This window comes from Notolepis coatsorum (assembly GCF_963971535.1).
Source record: "Notolepis coatsorum genome assembly, chromosome: 6".
In the NCBI taxonomy this organism is placed as follows: Eukaryota; Metazoa; Chordata; class Actinopteri; order Aulopiformes; family Paralepididae; genus Notolepis; species Notolepis coatsorum.
The window spans coordinates 87,233,653-87,259,782 of NC_140170.1; the positions used below are offsets into that span (position 1 = coordinate 87,233,653).

The 26,130-nt window shown below is 39.0% G+C and overlaps 1 protein-coding gene across 1 annotated transcript; it reads right to left on the bottom strand.

Moving 5' to 3' along the window:
* Positions 1 to 427: 427 nt before the first annotated feature.
* LOC311229597 (uncharacterized protein) lies at positions 428 to 25,608 on the bottom strand (the record flags this gene model as incomplete). The annotated part of the gene is made up of 21 exons (XM_084315672.1): positions 428 to 1,744; positions 1,926 to 2,087; positions 2,400 to 2,468; positions 3,047 to 3,121; positions 3,277 to 3,354; positions 4,176 to 4,256; positions 6,937 to 7,011; positions 7,092 to 7,184; positions 7,301 to 7,411; positions 7,493 to 7,609; positions 15,939 to 16,056; positions 16,177 to 16,280; positions 16,718 to 16,777; positions 16,869 to 16,930; positions 17,021 to 17,088; positions 17,201 to 17,385; positions 23,193 to 23,251; positions 23,348 to 23,421; positions 23,905 to 23,972; positions 24,062 to 24,226; positions 25,480 to 25,608. 21 exons carry the CDS (start codon positions 25,606 to 25,608, stop codon positions 1,544 to 1,546), a joined length of 2,154 nt encoding a protein of 717 aa, XP_084171798.1. The 3' UTR covers positions 428 to 1,543.
* Positions 25,609 to 26,130: the final 522 nt, after the last annotated feature.

The window sequence follows — 26,130 nt, forward strand, 5'->3', positions numbered from 1 at the left end:
TGCTTGTGTCTGCTTGTTATGACATCACAAATGGCAATAATTCTGGACATCTTAAGACCCCTAACCCTGGCCAAACTACAATTAATATTTATGCCATACAAAGTCTAGGCAAAACTAATTTTCCATAATATGTGCCCTTTAACTTTATTACCATTAATAAAAGTGCTGTGTATTTTTCAACAGATCAATTTGTAGCAGATGATGACACACTCGTAATTTCTGGTGGACTTTATGATGGCCATGAAGTATATGAAAATCAGCCAATTACCACAACAGTACAATCCAAATTCTGACTAGTTAATGAAGGAGGATGCCTAGATTTTAAGGAATCACATTTGACTTTCTTAGCGTTGAACTGAACCAACTACGGTATTTTCATCATCAACTTTTCAAGAATAGTTCAATAGATTTATTTTTGCAAACTGTGTACCTTGCAATGTAAGGGAGAAGCCAATGGCTTAGAGGTAAGCTCTTAATGGGTGGAATGTTCAAATCCAAACGCAATGATGAGTAATTGTACAATATTTAATTTTTTAATTCATAGCAATAACAAACATTAGACAAATAAATGGATGAATAAACAGCATGCATTACAGCTTTCTTTCTTTTCCAACCAATGTGATGAGAATGATTAAATAAATAATCCAGTAAGTGTAGTAAGAACACAAAAGCACCCATGTACAATCAATTCATGTATGGATGAACTAGTAAAACAGGCTTTAATGAATTAAAGAAGAACTAAGTAGGTGACAGCCTAGCAGAAAAAGCAAACAGGAACAGGCGGGCAGGACAGACCAGGCAAACAGACAATCTGACAACTGACGGGCAATAGACATAAATACACAAGAGGGGTGATTCAAGATTGACAATAGCTGGACTGGAAGACAAGAAGACATGAAAAGGTACACTGGGGCCATCTGCTGGATATGAGAGGGAGGAACACAGGGAGAGAGACGGAACAGGGGCTGGAAGTCACCACCGTGACCGTAGCCACTAGAAACAGAAACTTGACTCCTTTGAAAATCCTAAACAAAGCATGGGCACTTTTTCCTGCATAGCACTCTCACATAACCAATTAATTCAGCATAAATTCCTGCCAGTGGTGAATTCATGTCAAATTAATTTGTTCTGTGCTATGCAGGAAAAAGTTACCTTCCCATGCTTTGTTTAGGCTTAAATTGGTAGTTAAACAGCAGCCCTACAAAATCATTAGAGATTCAGTTCTTGAAAAGCCTAACATTGCATGGAAAATGAACTTTTCCAACATCCACAGATTCCAATGAGATAACTAACTGGCTGCTAAACAAGAGCTCTACAACATCATTAGAAAGTGAGTTAATTTGAAATACCATAACAAGGCATGGAAGGTTAAACCCCCCCCCCCCCCCCCCCCCCCCCCAAGCATCCACAGACAATCACATTTACGAACTAGTGTGAAAAGGCAAAACTTCTGAATTTCTTGTCATACGACCTTGTGTGGGAAGAGCAAAACTGTAATATTCACAAACACACTCACTGTCTATCTGTGACATAACAGGACTACCTATGCAAATATATCATCAGTGGTATTCTTCTTCCTTTTGTCAGAGCCAGTGACAGAGGTCCAACCGGCATCTCTCATCCTTTTCATTGCAGCCAGTTTTAAGGAGTTCCCTGGTGACTTAAGTACAAAAACAGGAAATAGCTTAAAAAAACAAGAAAAAAACAAGCCAGTGGCTAACATTTTTGCAATCAACTGCTGGTATCGTCATCTTTTTAGGGTGGAGATACTACCTTCTTGGACATATTTATTTTGCGCTGTGGAGCAGGAGAACTTGGTTTAGGTGCATCCGCAAAGATCTATTGTGGTAAAAGAATATATATATATATATCAGTTCTGCCAATTCTGCGCATTTGATATAGGACAGTTCAGAAAATCATGTCACATGAGAATGATAAACATCTGGAAAAAGAAACTCTACCATAGAAACAATATTTACCGGTAGATCATTTTGCTCAGAACTGTCAGAATTGGGGTCAAGGACCAGGGTGCTCCTCCTCCAAGGTGTTGATTTCTCAGTAGAAGGAGGTGTTCTTATTCTATAGCACTGTAGAGGAAGTCAAAGAGTAAAAATCATCATTTAAAAAACTATAAACCTAAATAAATATAGCTATGTGTGTAGGGTTTTAGATAACAGGTATTGGGGGTATATCCTGTATAAGACATTGGTAATTTCGTTGGATATACACTGTATACGGTAAAGTATTATTATATATTTTTTTTGCTTTCTGTTTCGGTGCTTGCATGTCATTTTAGCCATCTTAATTGTTAGTTTCATTATGTATTGTGTGTTGAGTACTGACTTTTAATAATTTTGTTTTGCAATAATAAAAAAAAAAAAAAAAAAATATGGTTTTACCTTGATCTTTCGTGTTGCTGCAGCCCTGTCGGTGCTGCTCCACGTTTTGATAGCTTCACTCTCCATTTCCTTGGACCCAAAAAGCATACGTTGTACATTTTTATTACAATATAGTGAAGTTTGGGATTTGATCTCTTAACTGTAATTGTCCTACTAAATTGTTAAGTTACTATGTAAACAGATTTTGCAGTCACACAAGAGGGGAGTAAATACCACTCGCTCTCACTGAAAACCACAAGAGCTGCATTGAAATTACCTTTGTAAATTTCCAAATTATGACAATGTTTAATTTCAATTATAATGATTGTAAAATCAAATGATAAAGCCTCGTTTAAATTGACCAAATAGCTGTTGTATTAGATAACGTTATATTATTATTACCCCTCCACACGGCACAATGTAATGGTGAAATAGGGCAATTGGCATATTCAAGCAATCACTGAGATTCTATCAATTCAAGTATTATAACATTGTTATTTGTAACATTGCTCCATTGGTCCTCCAAAATGGGGTTGATGGCTTCAGCCTGTTTCCTTAGATACCAAAGGATTTTTCTACATGCAATGCCATAATACAGCAATACATTTTGAAATAATTATTTTAAAACTGTAGATTTAAAAACAATATATACATATAACTGTTTTTACCTTGACCTTTGGTGTTGCTCTAACCCTGTTGGTGGTGCTTGAAGCTGGGGTTTTCATTAATTCAGCTTCAGTCACCTTCCACATAAAACACACACATCCAGTTAGTCATAATTTAATGTTAGAAGACAGTGAGCATATTATCAATCTTGAACCAAACTGTGAACAAAATGTAAATGTACAATTGTATTGCTGTGGATTTAAAAACAATATATACATATAACAGTTTTTACCTTGACATTTGGTGTTGCTCTAACCCTGTTGAAGATGGTGTTTGAAGCTGGGGTTTTCATTAATTCAGCTTCAGTCACCTTCCACATAAACACACATCCAGTTAGTCATAAGTTAATGTGAGAAGACAGTGAGAATATTATCAATCTTGAACTAAACTGAATAAAATGTCAATCATAACTGTTTTTACCTTGACCTTTGGTGTTGCTCTAACCCTGTTGGTGGTGCTTGAAGCCGGGGTTTTCATTAATTCAGCTTCAGTCACCTTCCACATAAACACACATCCAGTTAGTCATAATTTAATGTGAGAAGACAGTGAGAATATTATCAATCTTGAACTAAACTGAACAAAATGTCAATCATAACTGTTTTTACCTTGACCTTTGGTGTTGCTCTAACCCTGTTGATGGTGCTTGAAGACGGGGTTTTCATTAATTCAGCTTCAGTCACCTTCCACATAAACACAGAAATCCAGTTAGTCATAATTGAATGTGAGAAGACAGTGAGCATAGTATCAATCTTGAACTAAACTGAACAAAATGTAAATGTACAGATTGTATTGTATTTCTGTGGATTTAAAAACAATATATACCGGTACATATAACTGTTTTTACCTTGACCTTTGGTGTTGCTCTAACCCTGTTGGTGGTGCTTGAAGCTGGGGTTTTCATTAATTCAGCTTCAGTCACCTTCCACATAAAACACACAAATCCAGTTATTCATAATTAAATGTGAGAAGACAGCAGGCTTATTATCAATGTTGAACCAAACTGTGAACAAAATGTCAATTTTGTATTGTATTTCAAGAAAACTAACAAATGGAAGAAATTATATTATTGTAATGTATAATGCTCACCAATTGATAAATCTGAAAACGTTTACCAGAATAGAGTTCACTCACATTTATCTTTGGAGTTTCACTTCTCTGCCTCTTTACTGGGGCTCTGAGATGTCTCATTCTGTTGGAGTCTGACTCTGGAAACTAAAGGTTTAAAGGTTGAATCAGTAAGATATTTGATTGCTTGGAATGAGAACCACATACCCGAACCAAGTTCAAATTCATGGAATAAGCACATAATTTAACAGTCAAGTCAAAACATAGTCCTCACTATTACAGACCATAATGTGACGGACGTTTAGACTCGACCATTAACACATTGACTGCCGTTCTCGTAGATCTACGTTTCTGTCGCCCGACGGTTGAGTGCCGGAAACGTAGATCTACGTTTCTGTCACGGTATTTATTTTATTATCTATTGCCATTCATAATTCAGTGAGGGACCTTGTGCATACTGTTCCGAGTGTGTCTGAGCTGGCAGACGGTATTATACTGCCCTCTTAACGCCTTCGGCCAGTAATGCACCCTGTTAGAAACGGGTTGGTTTCTTTTCTCTACCGAGCTGCGGCATGGGGGCGGGTCCTAAACACTCCGGCAAAACACACGCTTGTAGGGATGCTTTGGACTACTGACCCCGCCAGCCCGTTGAAGAGCAATGTCCAACAACGTCGGAGGCACGATCGCTGTGGATAACTGGAATGGCGATGAGATTATTGGATTCTTTTTTTTCATTACTTCAGAGACCAGGTAAGGACACCATATATGAAAGCTTGCGTTGATCTGATATTTATTTCTACTGCGATTGAAGCTGTGTTATAGCTGTTTGGCTGTTTTCCGTTGGGTTGCAGGCGCCGGTCTAAATCACATTGCATGCGTGCACAACAAAGGATAATAGTGATGATCTAACGTTGATTTCAGGAAGATCCGATAATCAGGCGAAAAATGACAACATGTTTATTGAATTGTACAAAAACGCTGTTTTCGTGTCTTTTCCCTGGAATTGCTCAGAAGCGGCCGGACTATGTTCATATTCAAAACGGTATAAAACGGAAATGTACGGATGAAAAAAGAATCTGTTTTTTGCATGTTGACCAGAAGCAGCTCAATGAGACTCGACGGCGTTTAGACCCATAGCTATACTATAAAATATAGGTTTAGGTCTACAAAGTACAACTACGTTTACATGGGGTTAATGGACGGCACAGAAGTGGTCACTTCACAGAAGGGGCGTGGCACTCAGTGTTAAATGTGCTTATTCCACAAATTTGAACTTGGTTTGAGTTTACATGGTTCTCAGTCTAAACAATCAAATATCTTTCCGATAAGACCTTTCAAATTAAATGATTCTTTCCCCTCTTTATTTGTGTCCATTTATTGTACCTCTTTGCTTGTCGCCTCTGATTGCTGACTGACTTTCATAGATGGAATTTCTCTCTTCAGTTCATCTAACTCACTCAGAAGGTTTTCCTAAAACCCAGTGCAAAATATATCTCAAATGACTTGTCTTTAAAAATGTAAAACAGTATTCAATAACAATGCACTCTTAATGGGAAAACGCCCTATAAGATTCCCTATATGGGAAGAGCAAGGCATACACTCATTAGGGGATATTTTTAATAACCAGGGCTTCTGCAGTTATGTCGAAATATGCACAAAGTTTAACCTCACTGAGTCCACATGGCTTTTTTACATACAGTTAAAGCTATGTCTGAGGTCTCACGGTGTTCCATTACTCATACCAATCGAACACCACAGATACCACACATTTTTCTATGAAAGAGAAACATTGGGAGGTTTTGCATCAGGTTTTTATTATCAATTACTAACGTCCTCGTATGAAACCCTTCAACTAGACACTGTCTGGAGGAGGGATATACCAGACCTGGAAAATGACTTTGATTGGCAAGGAGCCTGGGCAAATGTCCGACTTACATCAAGGAACCCGGATCATCAACAAATCAATCTGAACTATATTCACAGGACATACTTGACTCCTATAAGGCTGTGCAAAATGGGGCTTAAACAAGACTCCAAATGCTCCCAATGTACAAATGGGGACGAAGGAACATTTATGCACATGTATTGGGACTGCCCACCAGTTAAGGCATTCTGGAAAGATGTGTCCCAACAATTATCAATACTCGTATCTTGGAATATACCTGTACACCCCTCGGTATTACTATTGAATGATGTTTTTGAGTTTGCAGTGAATCCACAGCTAAAGAGATTGGTTTTATCGGGTATCACAGTAGCTAAAAAACTGATCGCATCACGCTGGTTTCAACCGGAAAAAATGTGCCGGAGAGTTTGGTTCCTTACATATCTCGATGTGATATATCAAGAAATATCTACAGCAAGAATTCTGGGTCTCAATTAATCCAAAATGTCAATGTGGGTAGAAGTGGTGGAGAGAATAAAAGCTAGCTTATAGTGGTAGTGTCTGGTTAGGAGTGAGGGATAATGGAGGTACTATCCAAGAGGGGGTCCGGGAGGGGGGGGTTCGAGCTGGAGCATATGTGTGTAGGGTTTTAGAAAATAGGTATTAGGGGTATATTCTATACTAACAGTTATATAATAGTAATTTCGCGGGATATACACTGTATACGGTTAAAATGTTATTATAGACTATTTTTGTTTTATCTTGTTTCTGTACTTGCATGTATTTTAACCACCTTGACTGAAAGTTTCATTATGCATTGTGTGTTGAGTACTGACTTTTAATAATTTTTGTTTTGCAATAATAAAAAAAAAATATAAAAAAAAAAAAAATGTAAAAACAGACTGCTTCCGTAAAAGGTTGAAACCAATCAAATCAAACACATACCCTTTCTGTCATCTCCTCCTTCCGCTGCATTTTCAGGTGATCATTTTCAATCTTACTATGTGAAAGCTCCAACTCCTGAGGGAAATAATTCAGTGTTGAAATACAAAATCAGTTTACAATTCAATTTCCACGTTTACTTTTTTTCAAGATCATACCAGTGAAATCCTACTGGCATCGGCCTCCATTAATTTCCCATTCTTCTCGCCAAGCTCTGTATCCTTCTCCTCTATCATTCCAACATATTGGTTCTGTTAATGAAAGAAGAGGGGTCATTGTATATGCCATAGATGCTTGGTGGATTCTATTAAAAGAAAACTTGCAAACCAGACAGCAATTTTACTGATAAATCGAAATATAATCTAACCTTGTACTTTTCCATCAGTGCAACCATGTCTGCTATCTTGTTTTGAGACTTGAACTCTGCATCCTCTTTATTCTTGGTGGCTTCAGCAGTGACACGTTTGAGATTTTGTACCTACAAAAGGATATGTATGATTTATTTATTTTTATGTTTAAAGATTTCAAAGAATCAGACAACTTAATTACAATGAATTACCTCTTTATGAAGCTCTGATGCAAAGGTTGTTTTGGACCCAAGATCTTCCAGCAATTTTTGATGTTCTTCCTCATTCGTTCTCTTAAGATTGTCAAAGTCCTCTTTGAGATTATTGATCTAGAATTGATTAAAAGATCACACGTGCACACCATTATATTACATTAGGGGGCAATTGTGAGCATGTACTGTACTATCACTGTGAGGGGCTGGAGATATGTTGTTTCAGAGTAAAATCAGATCGTACCTCATGTTCAAGTTGACTGGTTGTATCGTTCTCTTTTGACATTTGCTTCTTAAGCATTTTATTCTGAAAATAAAGAAAACAGCATCCATTAAAAAATTGTAATAATAATAATAATAAATACTATAAAATTACTAACTTCAGGTTTATAGCTACATACCTCTTTCTGGCATTGGTCCCGGGTCTTAGATTCAGCCTCAAACTTTGCTTTGAGATTGCACAGCTAAAAAGCAATAACAATTATAGTAATGAATTTATTAATATATGTATATATATGCATGTGTGTGTGTAATAACTATGTATTAGTCTTATTAAATTATAATTACAATAATTTAAATCACCTTTGTTTCCACTGCTTTGATCTTCTTCTCCTTATTTTTGACCTCCTCCTGCAGATCCTCATTCTTGCAAAATGAGAAATACAATAAACTGAACAGTACTGGCAGAACTACACGCACATGTTGACCCCTTGTGTTTCTAATGATAACAAGAACACAGTGTTGTAGAGGCAAAGCTAACTCATCTTACACAAAGTGCAATGCGTGTCTAACTGTGAGTGAGTGAGTGAGTGAGTGAGTGAGTGAGTGAGTGAGTGAGTGAGTGAGTGAGTGAACAAGACATTGCTGGTGATAGAGTTGCTTAACATCTTAAAAACAACATTGTGTTAGTTTCAAGTTAATTAACATGCTTACAGTTGCTTCAATGCTTTTTTGGAAGTTCTCAGTTTCTTGACATTGCTCCTGAATTCTGTTATTCAATGAGGTGACCTCCTCTCTGTTGAATGAAAATATAACAGATTTTAAACAATAAGATATTGACAGACCAGGTGTCGGAGCAAGCCTGCTCATCATTCGAGATCCCAGTCACTCTGGGCATGAACTGTACCACAACATCCAAACCAAGCAGGTTCAAGGAGCTCACATGTAGTGAGCCTACTGAACACTAAAGGCTCTATTTCCGTGTCACATTGGCACAGGTCTATTGGCAATTTGGTCGGGCACAAGGCAAATGCTTTCCGCTTGTGCCTGTTTGGTAATCTTGTGGCTCAACTTGAACCCACCTACGCCGAGATAGGTGGGGTGGCGTCGATAAAAATCAGCTGGATTTTGGCATAAAATCACACCTGTGCCTCTGCCCACTCAAACCATGTTTGGTAAGTGCAAACAGAGCAATTTGTGTTTTATAATGGTAGGTCAGTATGGAGTGCTGTCTTCATGTTGTACAGAATTATTTAATCCGTAAAATAATGTCTGTAATGTTTAATTGATTGTTTGTAATTTTGGTTTGTCTCGGTAGGAGGAGCTTCCAGGATAAAGCCTGGGATAGAAGCTCATCTCAAGGAGAAAAAGTGGAAGGGGAAGGAGCAAGATTGGATTGTTGTGCTAGACACAGTTGTGCTAAAGCTAGTTGTTGGGCGATATTTACGGTAGTTTGTAAGAGAAGTTTAATAGTTTTTTTTTTTTTTTTAATTTAATTATGGTAATTTGTTGTACTGAAGCCCGTTTTTTCCACTGGGGAACGAAATAAGAGAAAATAAAAACCAACCACCAGGTGATGACAATCTGTCTCAGACTATATTTTTCCACCGCTTGGCCACATCCTCACAGCCATTTTGAAAAAGAATGGAACAAAAAGAAAATAAATCAAGAACAAGTAATGGCACAATTAATGTTTGTAGAGACATCAATTACATAAACAGTATTTCCCCTATGATAGGATGATGAATAGACAGTGTGGGTGGCCTAAGTATTCCTAAAGGGGTAGGGTCTATAACAATTACATGGTGAAATTGCTTCTTGTGTCCCATCAACAAAGTATACTCCATGTCAATATTTACACGTTCTATATATTGATTTCCACAATACCAAAACAAAACAAGAAACTAGGGATCATTAGAGGAAGCAGGAGACTCGTTGGTAATTTACTCCAGAAGCTGCTGCATTAACCCTTTCTGCGCCAACGAGTTAACTCGTGTTAGCCCGCCAATCGTTGAGCGCCAACAACAAGTTAACTCGTTATGATCGTTATTTATTTTATTCGCTATTGCCATTCATAATCCATCGAGGCACCTTGTGCATGCTGTTCTGAATGTGTCTGAGATCGCAGACGGTCAATACCGCCCCCTAACGCCTTGCGGCCACTATTGCACTCCATTTGAAACGATGTAGTTTGTTTTCTCGGCCGAGCTGCAGCGTGCGGGCGGGGTCTAAATCAGAGTTCATCCGCCCGCCCGGTCATGTGCAATGCTGGATAACGTGGGACTAGGCCTGCCACGATAACACATTTTGCTGGGCGATTAATTGCCCCCGAAAATATCGCGATAAGCGATATTATTGCGACCGGTTAGAGCATTTTTTTTGTGAGAAATGTATTTCCCAAAAGTTCTCAATTTTCTTTAAAGAATTCACTAATATAATGATAATAGCATAATAATGCAAGGACACCGTTTCAAAGTGCAATACACTTTTATTTAACATTGGAAGACATTTTAAATATCCCAAATAAAAAAATGCTCAGTTTGATTGTTTATTATAAAACAAACTGAAACTGGAAACAAGCCCTCTGTCTGGCTTTTTGTGTCATCCTTTTAACATGTACATGTATTATTAATGTACCTTGCGCCGTGGTACCATGTACAAAATGTTAATAAAGTGTGAGAAAAAAACTGGAAACGTAATAAATAAAAAGGCAGTGAAACAATAATCAAATAAACACCAAAATATATACTATCTCTATTGGAATTGAGACTTCAGCACAGGATAAATTAGGGATGGGCAAAAATAATCCAGATCGATTGATCACATGATGTACTCGAGTACTCGTGGAGGAAAACGCTGTACAAAATAAACGTATTTTCCGGTGTTTTAGACTTTTATTTTGAAGCCCACCGACCGGAGCAGAAGTATTGTTGTTATTATCCTAGCAGCCAACTTGTCTCGTCCGGTTCTGTGTTTTTGAGCTAATGATAAAACAAATGTTGAGATTGTTGGTGAACAACTAACTTTAGGTTAGTTTTAACGTTAGCTACTAACGTTAGATGCAGCTACTACAGGCAATCAACAATGAGGAGGAAGCGTCAAAGCCGTATATAATAGAATAGCCGTGGTGCGTAGGCACGAGAGCGCAACTCGATTACCGGTTATAATAAATTAATTCATGTTTAACTTGTCCCCGTGTCCAGTCCTTTGACTAGCCCCACCCGTTCATTGTAAACAATGATGCATGTAATTGTATTAACGTTATTCTGTGTTGTAGCTATGCTATACGTTGTATTTCGTTTGTTAGCTATTTAGCTAATGTTGTTAGCATTGAATGAGCATCAACGAACGCTAGATCTTTAATCTTTATTTAGCAGTCCAGTTTCTCCGGGCAGTAGCGAGTAACTACTTGGGTCTAAAAATAGCTAACGTTACACTACAAATAACGCTACTTGGTTAAAAGGAGCAACACTATTGAGAAATGGAGTTAAGCTATATGTGGCGTTGCTATAGGCAAGCTCCCGTGCTGTGCTCTGTAGTAAGGCCAGCGGCCCCCCACACAGAGTGACTGACGAGGGGTACTGGTTCCGCCTCATTAAAACAAATGCGCAAATAGCAATTAATCGCGCCCGTCAAAATCATTGCATTCATTTTAATTATCGCGCAGATTAATCGATTTATTGCTTATCGCGGCAGGCCTACGTGGGACAGACTACAGCGACCAGTATTTGGAATGGCGATCATATATTATATATTTTTTTCTCCCGCGATCGAAGCTGTCTGTGTGGAATATGTGTGTGCTGTGTCCCGTTGGTCACCCGTTCCAAACCCCCTTTCATGCATGCATGCATGAGGAAACATAATAACTATAATCTAGTGTTGATTTCAGGATGATTCGATAATCAGGCGAAATGTGATAAGTGGATTTAACTAAAGGGCTGTTTTCGCGTCTTTTCCTGGGATTACTCAGAAATCACCATATTCACCACGGTATAAAACTTGGCTTGTCTTTTTCTATGCCTATGAATTTGAGGGACGAAACCGAACCATGATTTGCTTCAACAGTGACATCGTTTGCGGGTGGCTAGGTGGTGCAGTGGGCAAGGCACTCACCACCAATGCTGGAGACGCTGGGTTAGAGCCCAGCTCTCCACATTGTTTTCAGTTTGGCTGGTCGTCCGTACTAATACAATTGGCAGTATTAGGGGGAGGGAAAACTGATGGGTGGGGATCGGACGTTGTGGACAGCGACTCCTACAGGTCGGTTGGTGCGCCTGCGCAGTAGAATCAAGAAGCGATGGGGGCGGCGTCCCTCCAAAGCGCAGACCCCTGACGCTGAAAGATCGCGTTGCGCAGGTGAAAAGATGAGACGGCTGCTACCTCGAGTATCGGAGGGGACTCGTGCTATGTATGGCTTACACGTCCACATTGCAGCCGGCTTGTGGGAGGCATGAAACAGCGTTCGAGATAGGGGAGGGTTGAATTGGACGATACGAAATTGGGATGGGAGAAAAATTTAAAATGGGATAAAAAGTGGATAAAAAAATAAAATAAAACAGTGACATCGTTTTCTTTCTTATTATTTTCATTATTTTTAATTTTTTTTTTAAATGATACACAGTATATACCGGTATATATATTAGGGGTGGAACGGTTCACAAAATCCACGGTTCGGTTCGTATCACGGTTCTGGGGTCACGGTTTTCGGTTCGGTATACGTTGTTTTTATAAAAAAGATAAATTTAACACTCAATTTAAACATGCTTCTCATTTATTTGGGAAAAAAAGGTTTACAGCGGTTTGCCTTAAATAATGTTTGACCGAAGACCGAACTGACTGAAAAATATAGGCTACATTTGTCAAATTAACTTGGTGCAAACAAACAAAATAATTAAACCTGTTCCCTAGCTACAGAATTACAATGAAACTCTCATTTGGTTATGTTAGCTATCTTCCACATAGCCCCTTTCGTGACTGTGATGCAAGCCTTGCTTGAATATGCAGTCACTGATTCCACGGTAGTAGCCATGTTAATGTGCACCACCAAGCACTGGTTAAAAACGAACGGATCATTCTAAATTGATTAGATAGACATTTCAAAGGTACTCAACGTTGCACGAGGGTTTCACACACAAAACCGGGGTGGTTTGAAAGCTCGGCGTTGCTAATAAACATTTTAAATAATTTTTATAAACGAGTAAAAAAAATCACTGAGCTAACCTTGGCTAAAATGGCTTCTTCCGCATTTTGACACAGGAGTGCTGTGATTGCTGGGTGCACCAGGCATGTGACAAAGCAGCCAGCAATCACAGCGCTCCGGCATCAAATCTTCCACAGTACTCTCAATATCAAGCCATTTAAATCTTTGTATACATAATTAAGATGTTTTTTGTATTATTGCTATCACTACTGCTTTTAGAATTCGGTCATGCTGTGAGAGTGAGTGGGGTGTAAGCATTAATTTGTACATCTTGAATCTTGAATTTCTCAAATTTATAGATCAAAAGGATGCAAACTAACCGTAATTGTTGGTTTTCATCTCCAAGTCTTTTCCTTTCCTTTGTGATGTTTATCTCCTTTGCCTCACTTGCCTGATCAGTCAAAACATTCAATAACAACATTTACATGTATGATAGGATAGAAAACTATTTGTATAGAACACAAGGCTTAATTATACTTGCTATTGTATGATGTAACGAAATGTGCATGGTGTAACAAAATGCACATCATACATCAAATGCTGAAATGTAACAAAAAAAGATGAGGGCTGCCGGCCAAAGAAATGTGACTGGATAGGGATATTGATCATTTAGAGATGTAACAATTTAAAACAAAGTTGTATGTAAGGTATTTGTTATGCTTTGTATTAACACTTTGAGTGCCAACGACGAGAATTCTCGTTATTTCATGCCAACCGTTCAGTGCCAACAACGAGAAATCTTTTTTAATAGTGATTTCCATTCATTTTTCATCAATCTAGCCTCACGTTACCACTGGGACTTCTGAGCTCGAACAGGGAAAATACCGCCCCCTATCGTCTCCCGGATGGTAATGAACCCTTTGGATTGAACTGAATGTCAACGCATGGGGAAAAGAAAATCCGGAATCCACATTTTACTTGTCAGGCATGTAATCCGAGCCGATTGCAGTATTTGTGGTCCCTCAGAACAGCGTGGAATATGTGTTTCAAGCACCCAGCGGTGGATCAATAAATGCAATATTTGGAATGGCGATCAGGAATTGGAATAATCTTTTTGGAGAACATCTTATCTGAGGTAAGGAATCTATTTGACCAGTCTTGGGATAATCAGAGCTTTTTTCACAGATACAGTATATCAACGTGTCACTGTCCCATATGTGTGTATGTGTGCTGATCAGGAAATAAGATAATCGATTTTCAGCCCGCTTCTCTAGCAGTACACATATACTATCGATAATCTAGCGTTTATTTGAAAACGATTCATAAATAGGCCGAAAAATGAATTTTTTTTGTGTATTCCAGTAAAGGGCGATTCCTGCAGAATCACTTTTCAGGACATTTCCAAAAACGAGCGTTTTTCAAAATGGTATAAAACGAAAATGTACAGATGAAAAAACAATCCGTTTCGACAATGTTGACTGCAAGCAAGTCATTGATAAGTGACAGGCGTATTAGACACATTAAGATATAGTTTATGCGTTCGCAAATGTGCTTGCCCTCTCATTGAATAGAGCATTGGCACTCAAGCGCTAAATCGTGCACCGGCTGCTGGCACTCAAAGTGTTAAGCAAGTTATTTAAAAATCACTCAAATTCAAATACAATTACATAGAATCAGAGTAGACCAAAGTGAATATCTCATCATACAGTGTGCAAGTCCTTAGACATACTACACAAGATAGGTAGGAGAAGATGCTTGTATTCAGACCTTTGCTATGCAGGTGCTAATCTCTGAACATGGGCAGCACAACAGACATATGTAAATAGCAAGGTTTTCTTTTAAAAAGGGGATGAGGGAGACATCCATTGACAATTATTTTTCCCAAAACCTTTCCAAGAAAGATACTTGCCTGACCTACCATTATGAAACACTAAACAGTGTTTAGGGCACTGTATAAGTCTATTCCCTTCTATTATGAAGACCCCCCCCCTGTAATCAACCAATTTGTGGGTGATTTAAGACAACCTATATATTTCTGGTGCACCACCCATGTTCAGTGATTCAAAGGTCTGAATATTAACACTCAGCGCCAAGGACGACATATTTCGTGTTGGGCGCCAAACCCGAGAAAAGTCGGCTTTTAATCGTTATTTCTTTTATTCGCTATATCCATTCATAATTCATCCATCCAGCCTGATGTTATCATTGGGAATGGCTCTGAGATCACAAACGGCCAATACCGCCGCCTAACGCCTTGCGGCCGGTATTGCACATCACCCTCTGGCTTGGGCTGTGCATCGATCTAAGAAGTCCGGTCCGGGTTTTCCTTCTCGGGCATGAAGAACATTATAACACACGGATTGGGGCCACTGGAGCACCGTGGATTCATGCGTTTGGTGGATAAACGTTGGACACACGACCGCGATCAATATTTGGAATGGCGATCAGATAATTGGATTATTCTTTTTGCAGTACATCATAGACGAGGTAAGGACTATATGTTACCAATCTTGTGTTGATCTGATGATTTTTTTCGCCGCGATCACAGTGTGTGTGTGTGCCGTTTGCTGCGATCAAAGCACGGAGGGGCGGCTTGTCCTCCCCCCCCCCTTTCGTGCATGCACGATGAAACATAATACCGATAATCTAGCGTTGATTTCAGAATGATTCAATAATCAGGCGAGAAATGGCAACGTGTTTAGTGAATTTCACTAAAGCGCTGTTTGAAGGAGTTCCCTGGGATTACACAGGATCCCTCTACAACTATATTCATATTCACCACGGTATAAAACGGAAATGTATGGATGAAAAAATACTCAGTTTTTTGCATGTTGACCGGAAGAAACTCACTGACAATCGACGTCGTTATTAGATCCATAGCTATAATATTTAATATAGGTTTAGCACTGCAAACACTGGAACTTATTCCCATTGAACAGAGCACTGGCATGCAACGGCCCAACGCCCATAGCGACCCATGGCGCTCAAACTGTTTCTTCTCCCACAGATCTCTGTTTGAGGACTTGCACCATACTCAAGTCCTCAACTCTGAATCAGGGCCTTAGTGAATTACATTTTTGTACAGACCTTCAGCTGTGCCTCCAGAGTCTTTGCTTCAGAGGACCCACTCTCAACCTGCTCTTGAATCGCCTTCTTCTCAAATTGCAGTTTGTTAAGACTTGACAATAGCTCTTCATACTTTACTCTGGACAATAAGAAACATTACAGATTTGTCTAAAATAGGCATTACAACTAAAAGAGAATGATCTGATTTACTAGTGCATGTTCAAAATGTATATGATACTGTACTTATGTCAGAACTTACTCATGCTGCATGATATGGGTCTTCAGTTGCTGCATCTCTAGGGTGCCTGCTTCATTTTTCTTCATCTGAATAGATAACTGGTCATTCATCTCTTGTACTTTGATCTGGGAGTGGGAAACAGACAAAGTAAAATAACAAAATATAAATTTTTATACTGACAATTATTTTACAATGACTTTGAATTGTACAACAGGTAGAGAAAATCAAATTGATGTCAATTCAAACCTCAGTCATATTTCCCTTTTCCTTTAAATCCTTGTGTGCCTTTACAGCTTCCTCACAGGCCCTCTCCAGTAGGTTATTTTCAGCAGACACTATCTCATGTTTGTTCTGTGTGGCAAAAACATATTATACCAAACATATCTGAAAACAAAGCATATACTGTATAATACTTTGTGTAATAGTATTTAGCCTTAATTCAAGTATCAAAACAGCTTGAGATATGTGCGTTTCAGTCCGAGATAGTGTGTATTAATCATTAAACCTTGAAAAGCTGGGCTTCTTCATTTTTCCTTGCAAAATCAGCTGTGAGTTCCTGTACTTTGGTCACTGCATCTTCAATCTTCCTTTTCAGGGACTCCACAGCTTTTGATTTGATGTCCTGTGAGCAACAACAAGTCAACTGACAATGTGCACTACCGTGGCAAAAGACAAGCTAATGTACACTTTCATTTATAAATATATGTCTTTACCAGTTTGTTCTCAAGCATTTTGATCTGCTCATCTTTCTCAGCATTCTCCTCAGCGATTTCTCCTATTGGATCAAATATTTTCTTTCACACTGTTGCACAATGTCAATGCAATATCAATGCAATATCAACTTATTTGATTGAATGAAACGTACCCAGAACTGTGGATTTCCTCTCCAGTTCCTTGTCGATCAATGTGAGGTTAAGCTCAAGCTCCTCAGCCCTTGAAAATAATGAGTCACAATGAAACTTTAAGTTTGTGAAACAAGAGCAGGCTCTTCTGTCAATCAATAATTAGTATGTACAATATTGATCATAGTATAGCTACACCATACCTCTTTATCTCAAGTGCCAGTGCATTTTGTAACTCCTGGACTAGGGCCTGAATCTCCGCCAGCTTGCCTGCTTGTTGTTCTTTAACTTTGTTGAGCTCATCCAAGCTTGAGTCTTTTTTGAGGATGATCTGTGCACACTCCTCCTTACTCTGTTCCAGGGCTGTGGCAATAGCGTCTCTATTTTCCTTTGGGGCAAAGATTATATCTCAGTTCAGGATTCCCATTATTTTTTGGAAATCGTTTTCCAGGATACTTTCACATTGGTATGATCAAATTGCACAGGGGTAGATTCAAACTCAAAAGCCGCTCTCACCATTGCAATTTGCATGCAATGGGATCCTTCCAGACATAAACAGACAAGAAGTGATGTGGTGGCATAAAATGTTGTATGCTTAAGTTATATAAGTTTAATACAGCCTGTAACCAGGGGTGCAGTCGTGCACACACGCGGTTACACGCCGTGTTATTAGATCACTGAGGCAGAACTAAGTACGCGCGATCGCGCACGGATGTGTACTCGCGTGTACGCGCACACAAAAATGCGCTGTATCCATTCGTTGTGAATAAGTACACGGCCGGCGACCACCGTTTTACATAACAAAAAGCGCAGGTAGACTAGGTGTCTGGGTGTTGGCTATCTGAATGCATCTCCCCCTTCATTCTGTGTGACGGCAGTGGAGGTGAATACTAATGTGGCTCGGAATTCGTGATGGGGGTCTACCTGCTTATGATTGAATCAAGCGTCTGCCGTGCTGCGCGCCAGCTTTCCAATTGCTCTCGCGCGCGCACATTCACACAAATAGAGAGTGTATGATAGAAAGATTGCACTTGCGTATATGTGCTTGTGTGTGTGTGTGTGCGTGTGTGTATAACTGCGCGCGCGCGAGTGGGTGTGAGTGCACCACAAGGTTCATCACCAAACCTCCCTTGCTGTGCACTAGGAGTCGTGCACACACAAACTTCAAGTAAACACAAGTTGTCTGATTATTTTAAGTTTGCTTTTGTGTTTGTGTGTAAAACAATTTCTTTAATTGAATTAACTTAAACTAAAAGTAAATACAAAATAAATTAACAATGTAACTTACATTGTTAATTTAGTTTGTATTTACTTTTCTAGTTTAAGTTGATTCAATTAAAGAAATTGTAACTACTATTACATTTAAAACATTGTTTGTTTTTCAACCATATCTGTTGACAATATAATTTCTTTATATATTAAAAGGCTAAATCCTGCTACCTTTTTCAGCTTCTCTATTTAAAAAAAAAAAAAAAAAAAAAAAACTGTTCTGTGCGCATGCACGTACCCGCGCGCGCATGCACGTGGCGTGTTACCAGTTCCCATATTACGACTGCACCACTGCCTGTAACCTTCTGATAATAGAAGGGACATCTAGCTGTACTTGTTTGTCCATGGCACATTGGAACCGTCAGCCTATACCAGTGGGGCCCAACCAGTCGATCGCGATCGACAGGTAGATCGCGGGCTGATTTCAAGTAGATCTTGATTAATAAAATTCGATTATAAAAAAAAAAAAAAAAAAAAAAAAGATTTTTTTTTTGCTAAATCAACTCTTCCTCTCCTTGTTAACTACAACAAGCAATGCTGTTTGTTATTTAAGATGAGGTCAGACTCGGCACTGACAGATTTGTGTTCATTATGCTGCTTTTATAAAGCCTTAAAAGACGGCTTACAATATACAATTTTGGCTGGTAGCTCTCGGGCTAGGTGGTAAATAAAAAAGTAGATCTTGGTTCAAAAAAGGTTGGACACCCCTGGCCTATACTGTAGTAAATATAACACCACTCACCTCAGTTTCTTTACTGAGCTGCTCTGCAATTTGCAGTTTTTGAAGAAGGGATTCCTGTTCATTTCTAGAGTTTTGTAGGAGTTGATAATTTTGCTCTGTAAGGCAGTTAGTAAATAACATTTAATGCTAATGTTTATCACATTATTTTGTCTTCCCTCCTAATTACAAACATTACCATCACTTTGTTAACATATGAGAAAATATGATCCATTGGTATGTAGTCAACTTACAATGACTATAACGCTCAATGTTAGCAGTATAGCGGCCTCTAGTGGTCATCATAGATTTATCACAAACAATGTTGCAACATGCTTGTTAATGATACAGCAGCAACTTCAGAAAAAGAAAATCTCACTTGCTGCTTCTTGCAACTGTTTGCAATTATCTTGGGTTTCATGAAGGTTGAGTAGGATTTCTTCAACTTCATTCTCCTTGTCCCTCAAGTTTGTTTGAAGTAATACAACCTGCAAAAAAACATTTTCCATTCTTTAGCTATATAGGTCTTAAGGGAAAATCCACCCTAAAACATATTTTACGTTCTGCTATTACAATGATCTGTGACAGTTAAATGGGACATATTATGGAAAATGGGTTTTGTCTAGTCTTTGTATGGATTTGGAAGTCTGAAATGTTATTTATGTGCTGGGGGGGAATTACATAGATACTCCTTGCTGTGATTCCTGCATAAGGCAGCAATGGTGCTTCAGAGACAGGGAGAGATGAAAGGATTTGGCTGAGAGATGGGCGAGTGGCTGCGCTTGTATTGATTTTTTCAATGTTATCAAGATGCCTCATCTGTACGCAGCCTCAATCTGTTATTCTCACTCAAGTAGGCCTAATACAGAACAAGTGGTGCTCAGTGTTGACTCATAAAGGAAACAACATTTAGCTTATTATGGTATATAGACAACATTTCCTCTCCTCCAAGAGTGCACGGACAGCCTCCTCTCCTATTTGAGCCAGAATAGAACGTCCATCACCTCCTTCATGTACAATATATTATTATTATTCAACAAAATTAAGGAAGGAAAATCCCCTTCCCATTCTGTGTACGTGGCAGGTCGCTGTCTCTTGGTGTCCTGTCCTATAGCCAGTGATGCCGGTAACGCGTTACTAAGTAACACGTTATTGTAATCTGATTACTTTCCCCCGAAAATAGTAATCTAACGCGTTAATCTTTAAAAGCCAGTAATCTGATTGCAGTTACTTGTCCAAGTGGCTGTGCGTTACTATTTCGTTACTATCTCATCATAAATTCATAATGCAGGCGGAATGCAGTATTTTATTTCGTTTTCGACAGTCAAAAATACATTTTGAGCTGTTTTTCTTATTTGGGAGTGACGTAGTGTGGCAGTGAAAGGGTTACACAAGAATGTGTCCCGCGGCGTGACTGGACACTGTCTGTGAGTGACTGCTTTGGTACAATCACATTCCCCATCCACAGTCTGCGAATCAGAGGCAGAGTAGGGCGGGTCTTCACAGCACGTCATGTGACATATGCGCCAATCGCGTGACAGCAGGGCTCCGTGGCTGCATTCGTCTGAGAATTCCACCCCAAAACGCTTGTCTAAACGCAAAATTAAAAGTGAAACCGCAAGAAGACTTTTGCGGTTTCTGTTCAGACTTCCACCCCAAAACACTTGTCTATGCATATGCGGAGGAAACAAAATACTGTCTACCGCTAAAAACAGCACATCCAATTGCATTGAAAGCATCTGGAATCACAACACTAGCCGACGCTTCGACTAGGTACAGGAGGACTCGGAGGCCAGCCAAACAGCAAAAGAGAGATTGTTTCTTTCCCTTTTGATTAATGTATATTTGATGGTGGCAGAGCAAAAGCTCTTATTTGCCAGATTTACAGTTAATTTACATGTTAAAGAGAGACTGATTGTATGTTTATAGAGAGACATTTATAAAAACAATTTAATAGTTACAGTTGATATAATTGAATAGTTCAGCCTGCATTTGTTAGATGTGAATGGATACACTGGTTTTGTAAAACCACTGGCTGGCTGCTCTAATGCTGTGGGCATCATAGACTGTTGCTTTACCATACTTGATGGTACAGAAGCTGAAGCACTAGTTTAACAATTTACGTTATGTGCAGAGAAACAAGTTAAAAACAATTTATGCACTTTCAATAAAGCGTTTAAAAAAAAACTGTTGGGGGAACGACGACGACTTCGTAACCTAGTTACTTTCAAAGTAACTAAGTTACTCTGATAATCAAGTAATCAGTAAAGTAACTTGGATTACTTTTTAAAGGAGTAATCAGTAATCAGTAATCGGATTACTTTTACAAGTAATCTGTGGCATCACTGCCTATAGCCTACCCATCCTTAATTGTGGTTTCAGTCTGGCCATTTGTGCTTGCAAGAGGCTACACACCTGGAAAATGCGAAACAGGGGACCCAGTGAAAGCCAGTGAAAAAAGAAGGCGGGCCAAAGATCCACAGAGCACAAGTATTTGCTGAGATTCTAGTTTAAACCAGCAAATCCGAGTGTGATTGAGTGACTGACGAAATTATAGATGTCTTTATCCAAGTTTTCCAGCTTGTTCAGCGATCGACTCAGAGGCCCCTTGAAATCGCATTATAAAAAAATGGAATGTACAACTGCAACTTCAACGCAATAAATACACCTAAAACTGGAATCACGACTGGACATCAATCTGTGTGTGTTGCTGCGTCTACTGCATAGGATCACTCCCATACCCTACCTGTGAGGTAACGTGCAATAAAAAAAAAAAGGGACATTGGAAGGAGAACATTTGCCTTTACAGTCTGTATTGTTTAATTGATTGTAATTTTGGTTGGTCTTTGTAGGAGGAGCTTCCAGGATAAAGCCTGGGTAAAAGCTCCTCTCAGGAGGAAGTGAAAGGAGGAGACACACAGTTGTGCTAAAGCCTCGTTGTTGGGCAATATTTAGTTTGTTGGAGAAGTTTGTTTTGTATTCTTGTTCTTATTTAATTATGTTAAGTATGTTTTTGCCTGTTTTTTCCACGGGGAAAACAAGAAAATAAAAACCCACCACCGGTTGATGACAACCTGTCTCAGAATATAGTTTTCTACCGCTTGGCCACATCCTCAAACATCAAAAACGAATTTGGATGTAATGGCTCAAAAATAAATTCTGTGAGCCCACAAAGTCGGTCACTAATTCATTGTCAACGGACTAATTGTCAATTCACTTCTTGATGCTCTAATTTCCATCTTTGGGATGCCTTTGGGGAGTCTGTAGAAAACCTTTGTTGCGCATGCATGGGCTTGAAAAGTGATGTAGAGCTTTTTGCCTACTGCAACTTTAAGAGTTACTTTGCAACTCGTCTCCGTGGAGCAACAGCTTTTATTTTCTGCAACAGGTTTTTACTAACCTCTTCCTGTTTCATGTTATGTTCTTGCTCAAATGTCTCTTTTAGATCTTCAAATTGCAGCAGGGCCTCTTTCACTGAAGAAAAAAAAGAGGGTATGGGGAAAAGACTTACAGTAAGTATGGTAATACGGTTCCACATTATCCAGTTATGTTGCTTAAACCGTGTACATTTTTCTTTTTAAATACAATTTTCTTAAATTTGTTTGTGACCACTGATCAATTTAAGAGGAGGGTCTGATGAAACGCTACTCCTGGAGGAGGTTAAAGTTGGGGTAAATGTAAGGAATAGGATAGGTTCATAAAAAGTTTTACATAAAAGGCTTGGTAGCTTGGACACAGAAATCCAAGTCACAGCCAAGGTCTCTGGGATCTAGACACTCCCCTTAGAAATGCTCATAAAATCTTCATATCCGTCTTTAGATTTTTTTCCGGGATGTTTGAGAACCCAGATAATCATACAAAAATACATACCTTTCTGCATTTCATGTCTATCAGATTCTGCTTGAATTTGAAGGCTCTCAAATGCAACCATCATACTCTGCAGAAAACGTTAACATGTTAAACATACAATGAACATACAATGAATGAATGAATGTCTTTTAGTTTCCCTGAGCCAAGGGCACCTAAGCCGGCTCAAGGTATGTATTGAAAACTAGGCAACGTTAGCTAAATACTGTGATATGATGCAGTGTAGGCAGTTGCTTGCAATACGTCATTGTGGATATAATCTGTTTATGATTTGTTTTGTTAAAATGTTTCCTACTATATGAAGCTGGTTTCTGTATGGTACAGAGGAAAGAAATGTTCACCTGAATACTCTGATTATTTTGCATGAAGAGGTCATGAGTTTCCTCTCGCTCCATTTCAACTACAAAAACAGAAAGGGAAAACTGAGCCTTGTGATGTATTGATTTACTTAATAATGATCAGGTTGCATATTCACTTAGCGCTTTAAGGTGCTTACATAGATGCATTTTCTCTGCAGAGCGTTCAAAAGTATCTTTCAGTATATTACACAAGTTCCGTGTTGCACTGTTCCTGCAAAAAAAAAAAAAAGACATTGTAAACCAAACATTTATGTCTGAAAGAGGAAGTGACATTGCTGAGTCTACCTTGAGCTTAATTTCACTAGTTCAGCCTGCACCAATGACAACACAAGACAAGAATGACCGTACAAGATCTGGATTCTTAGTGATGTTGAAATGAACGCACCTTATGTACATTCTAAAATACTTTTCGGAAGGAAGGGGAAAGGATTCCAGAGGCCAGGAAGAAAAGGCGCAAATATGATGCCACATTGGGGATCATGAGGGATCTAACAAGTTGAAAGGTACAGGACTGCCGCATAGCGGGAGGGGTTTGGCAAGGTGTGTGCCCACAATTCACAGGTAGGAGCAAGTGCCTAGGGGCCGGTATAAAGAGTTGTGCGTGCGTCATGGTGCTGGCTTCCTCCCGAAATTAATTCATATAGGCTAATACAAACTAAAAGAGAAGAAAATCCTAACAAAATAAAATACATACTTATTCCTCAAATCTGCATTTTCACTGATCTCTTCCTCTAGTTTTATGCTGAGACTTTCATTCCCAAACTGTAAAATACATAAAAAGAACATGGAATACACATCCAAACATATCATGGTTTGTTAATTCACCCCTTATTCAACCCCGGTGCACACACCTGTAAGTCCTGAATGGCTTTGCGCTGAGTTTCAATTGTTCTTTTGTTGTCTTGAAGTCTCTGTTCCCTTTGAACAGTCTCACAGTCCACTTTGACTTTCCAAGAGTTTATTTTCTCAACTTCATCAAACAACTTTGAATACAGTTGTCCAGGTCTGCAATTAATCTGAAGAAAATAATTAACTATGTAAATAATGTATGAACACAATTTAGAATACTAGTCTACTCAAACACATCTCTAGCATAGGTAACATCTTTTTGTATTTAGACCAGTAGGCCAGGCCTAGCCTAAAGTCACTCCATCTCTATACAGTGCATAAGTAACCTACTCTTTTTGTATTTAGACTATCTCCCAGTAGGCCAGGCCTAGCCTAAAGTCACCCCATCTCTATACAGTGCATAAGTAACCTACTCATTTGTGTATTTAGACCATCCCCCGGTAGGCCAGGCCTAGCCTAAAGTCACTCCATCTCTATACAGTGCATACGTAACCTACTCTTTTTGTATTTAGACTATCTCCCAGTAGGCCAGGCCTAGCCTAAAGTCACTCCATCTCTATACAGTGCATAAGTAACCTACTCTTTTTGTATTTAGACTATCTCCCAGTAGGCCAGGCTTAGCCTAAAGTCACCCCATCTCTATACAGTGCATAAGTAACCTACTCTTTTGTGTATAATTTAGACTATCCCCCAGTAGGCCAGGCCTAGCCTAAAGTAACTCCATCTCTATACAATGCATAAATAACCTACTCTTTTTGTATTTAGACTATCTCCCAGTAGGCCAGGCCTATCATATAATAGTCACCCCATCTCTATACAGTGAATAAGTAACCTACTCTTTTTGTATTTAGACTATCTCCGAATCCCAGTAGGCCAGGCCTAGCCTAAAGTCACTCCATCTCTATACAGTGCATAACTTACCCCCTCTTTTTCCAAAGGGGCCACAATTCTCGTCTTGGGCACATCTTTAGAGAATACAGAAAATGCTGTCAGTTGTCAGAAGTGCTTGCTCGTCTACCTTCAGTGACTTTGAGCAAGGCCTCTAATTTTGTGCATAAAATGATGTGTAATTAAGCAGAATGGTATAGTGCTGCATAATGCTAAATACCTGGTCTGGTAGGTTTAGTTGGCTCAATCATGCTTGCATTGGAAAAAGGTAGTGTACTGTAGCCCTAGGGGGGGAAATAACATGCAAGCTTGCTCATTAGAGGTAATGAATGATTCTATTCACCTAAGGCAACATCATCTATGTATTATTTTATACTTTATGCTGACAACATAGAATGATAACATGTAAGGTTATCTCTATTGATGTAGTCAAATGTATTGCTGGTTTGGCTCATGTCTCCGTTTGACTACCCAGCCGGGTTAGACTTGGGCTGAAATAAATGTACAAAAACCGTTGGCTGGCCAGCATTACCTGGTGCAAAGTGTGCATGAAACCTCCAGAGTGTCTAACAGTCTCCTGGGGTCTGACAGCAGATATCGGTCCTGAATTGACCCAGGGAGGCACCAACAGCTTGAAGTTGAATCCTCTGTCTCTCTCCATTCTGACAAAAATGGAATTAACGGTACAGCTGAATGTTAAATTCGCAATACTACCATATAAAAGTTATCCAATAGTTTAATGGTAGCTGTGAGGCTAAAGTATGTAGAATTAAACAATTAAGTAATGTTGATTAATGTCAGAAAACAGTCCATGATATGCGATGTAACCGCTCTCTAGCCAATGTTAACTCACCTGAAAGAGTTGATGGGACATTAACGTTAGCTAGCTAGCTAGTTGATGGGACGTTACCTAGCCAAGCTAACGTTAGTTAACGTCACGGTTGATAGTTTAACTTAGCTAACGTGACAGGCTGTAACTTACAGCAAGTTGACGTTAGCAAGGAAAATACAATGAACGAATGTCAATGAACAACGAACGTTAGTGTTAAGTTAACAACGACATACAGTAGCTAAGTTAGCTAACATAATAAAAGAATATAACGTCGCCTTCAGTGCTATCGTTCACACGGTGAGAAGTGACAAACCTCAACGGTTTGACGTCGACGGTAATCCGGTCGGATCC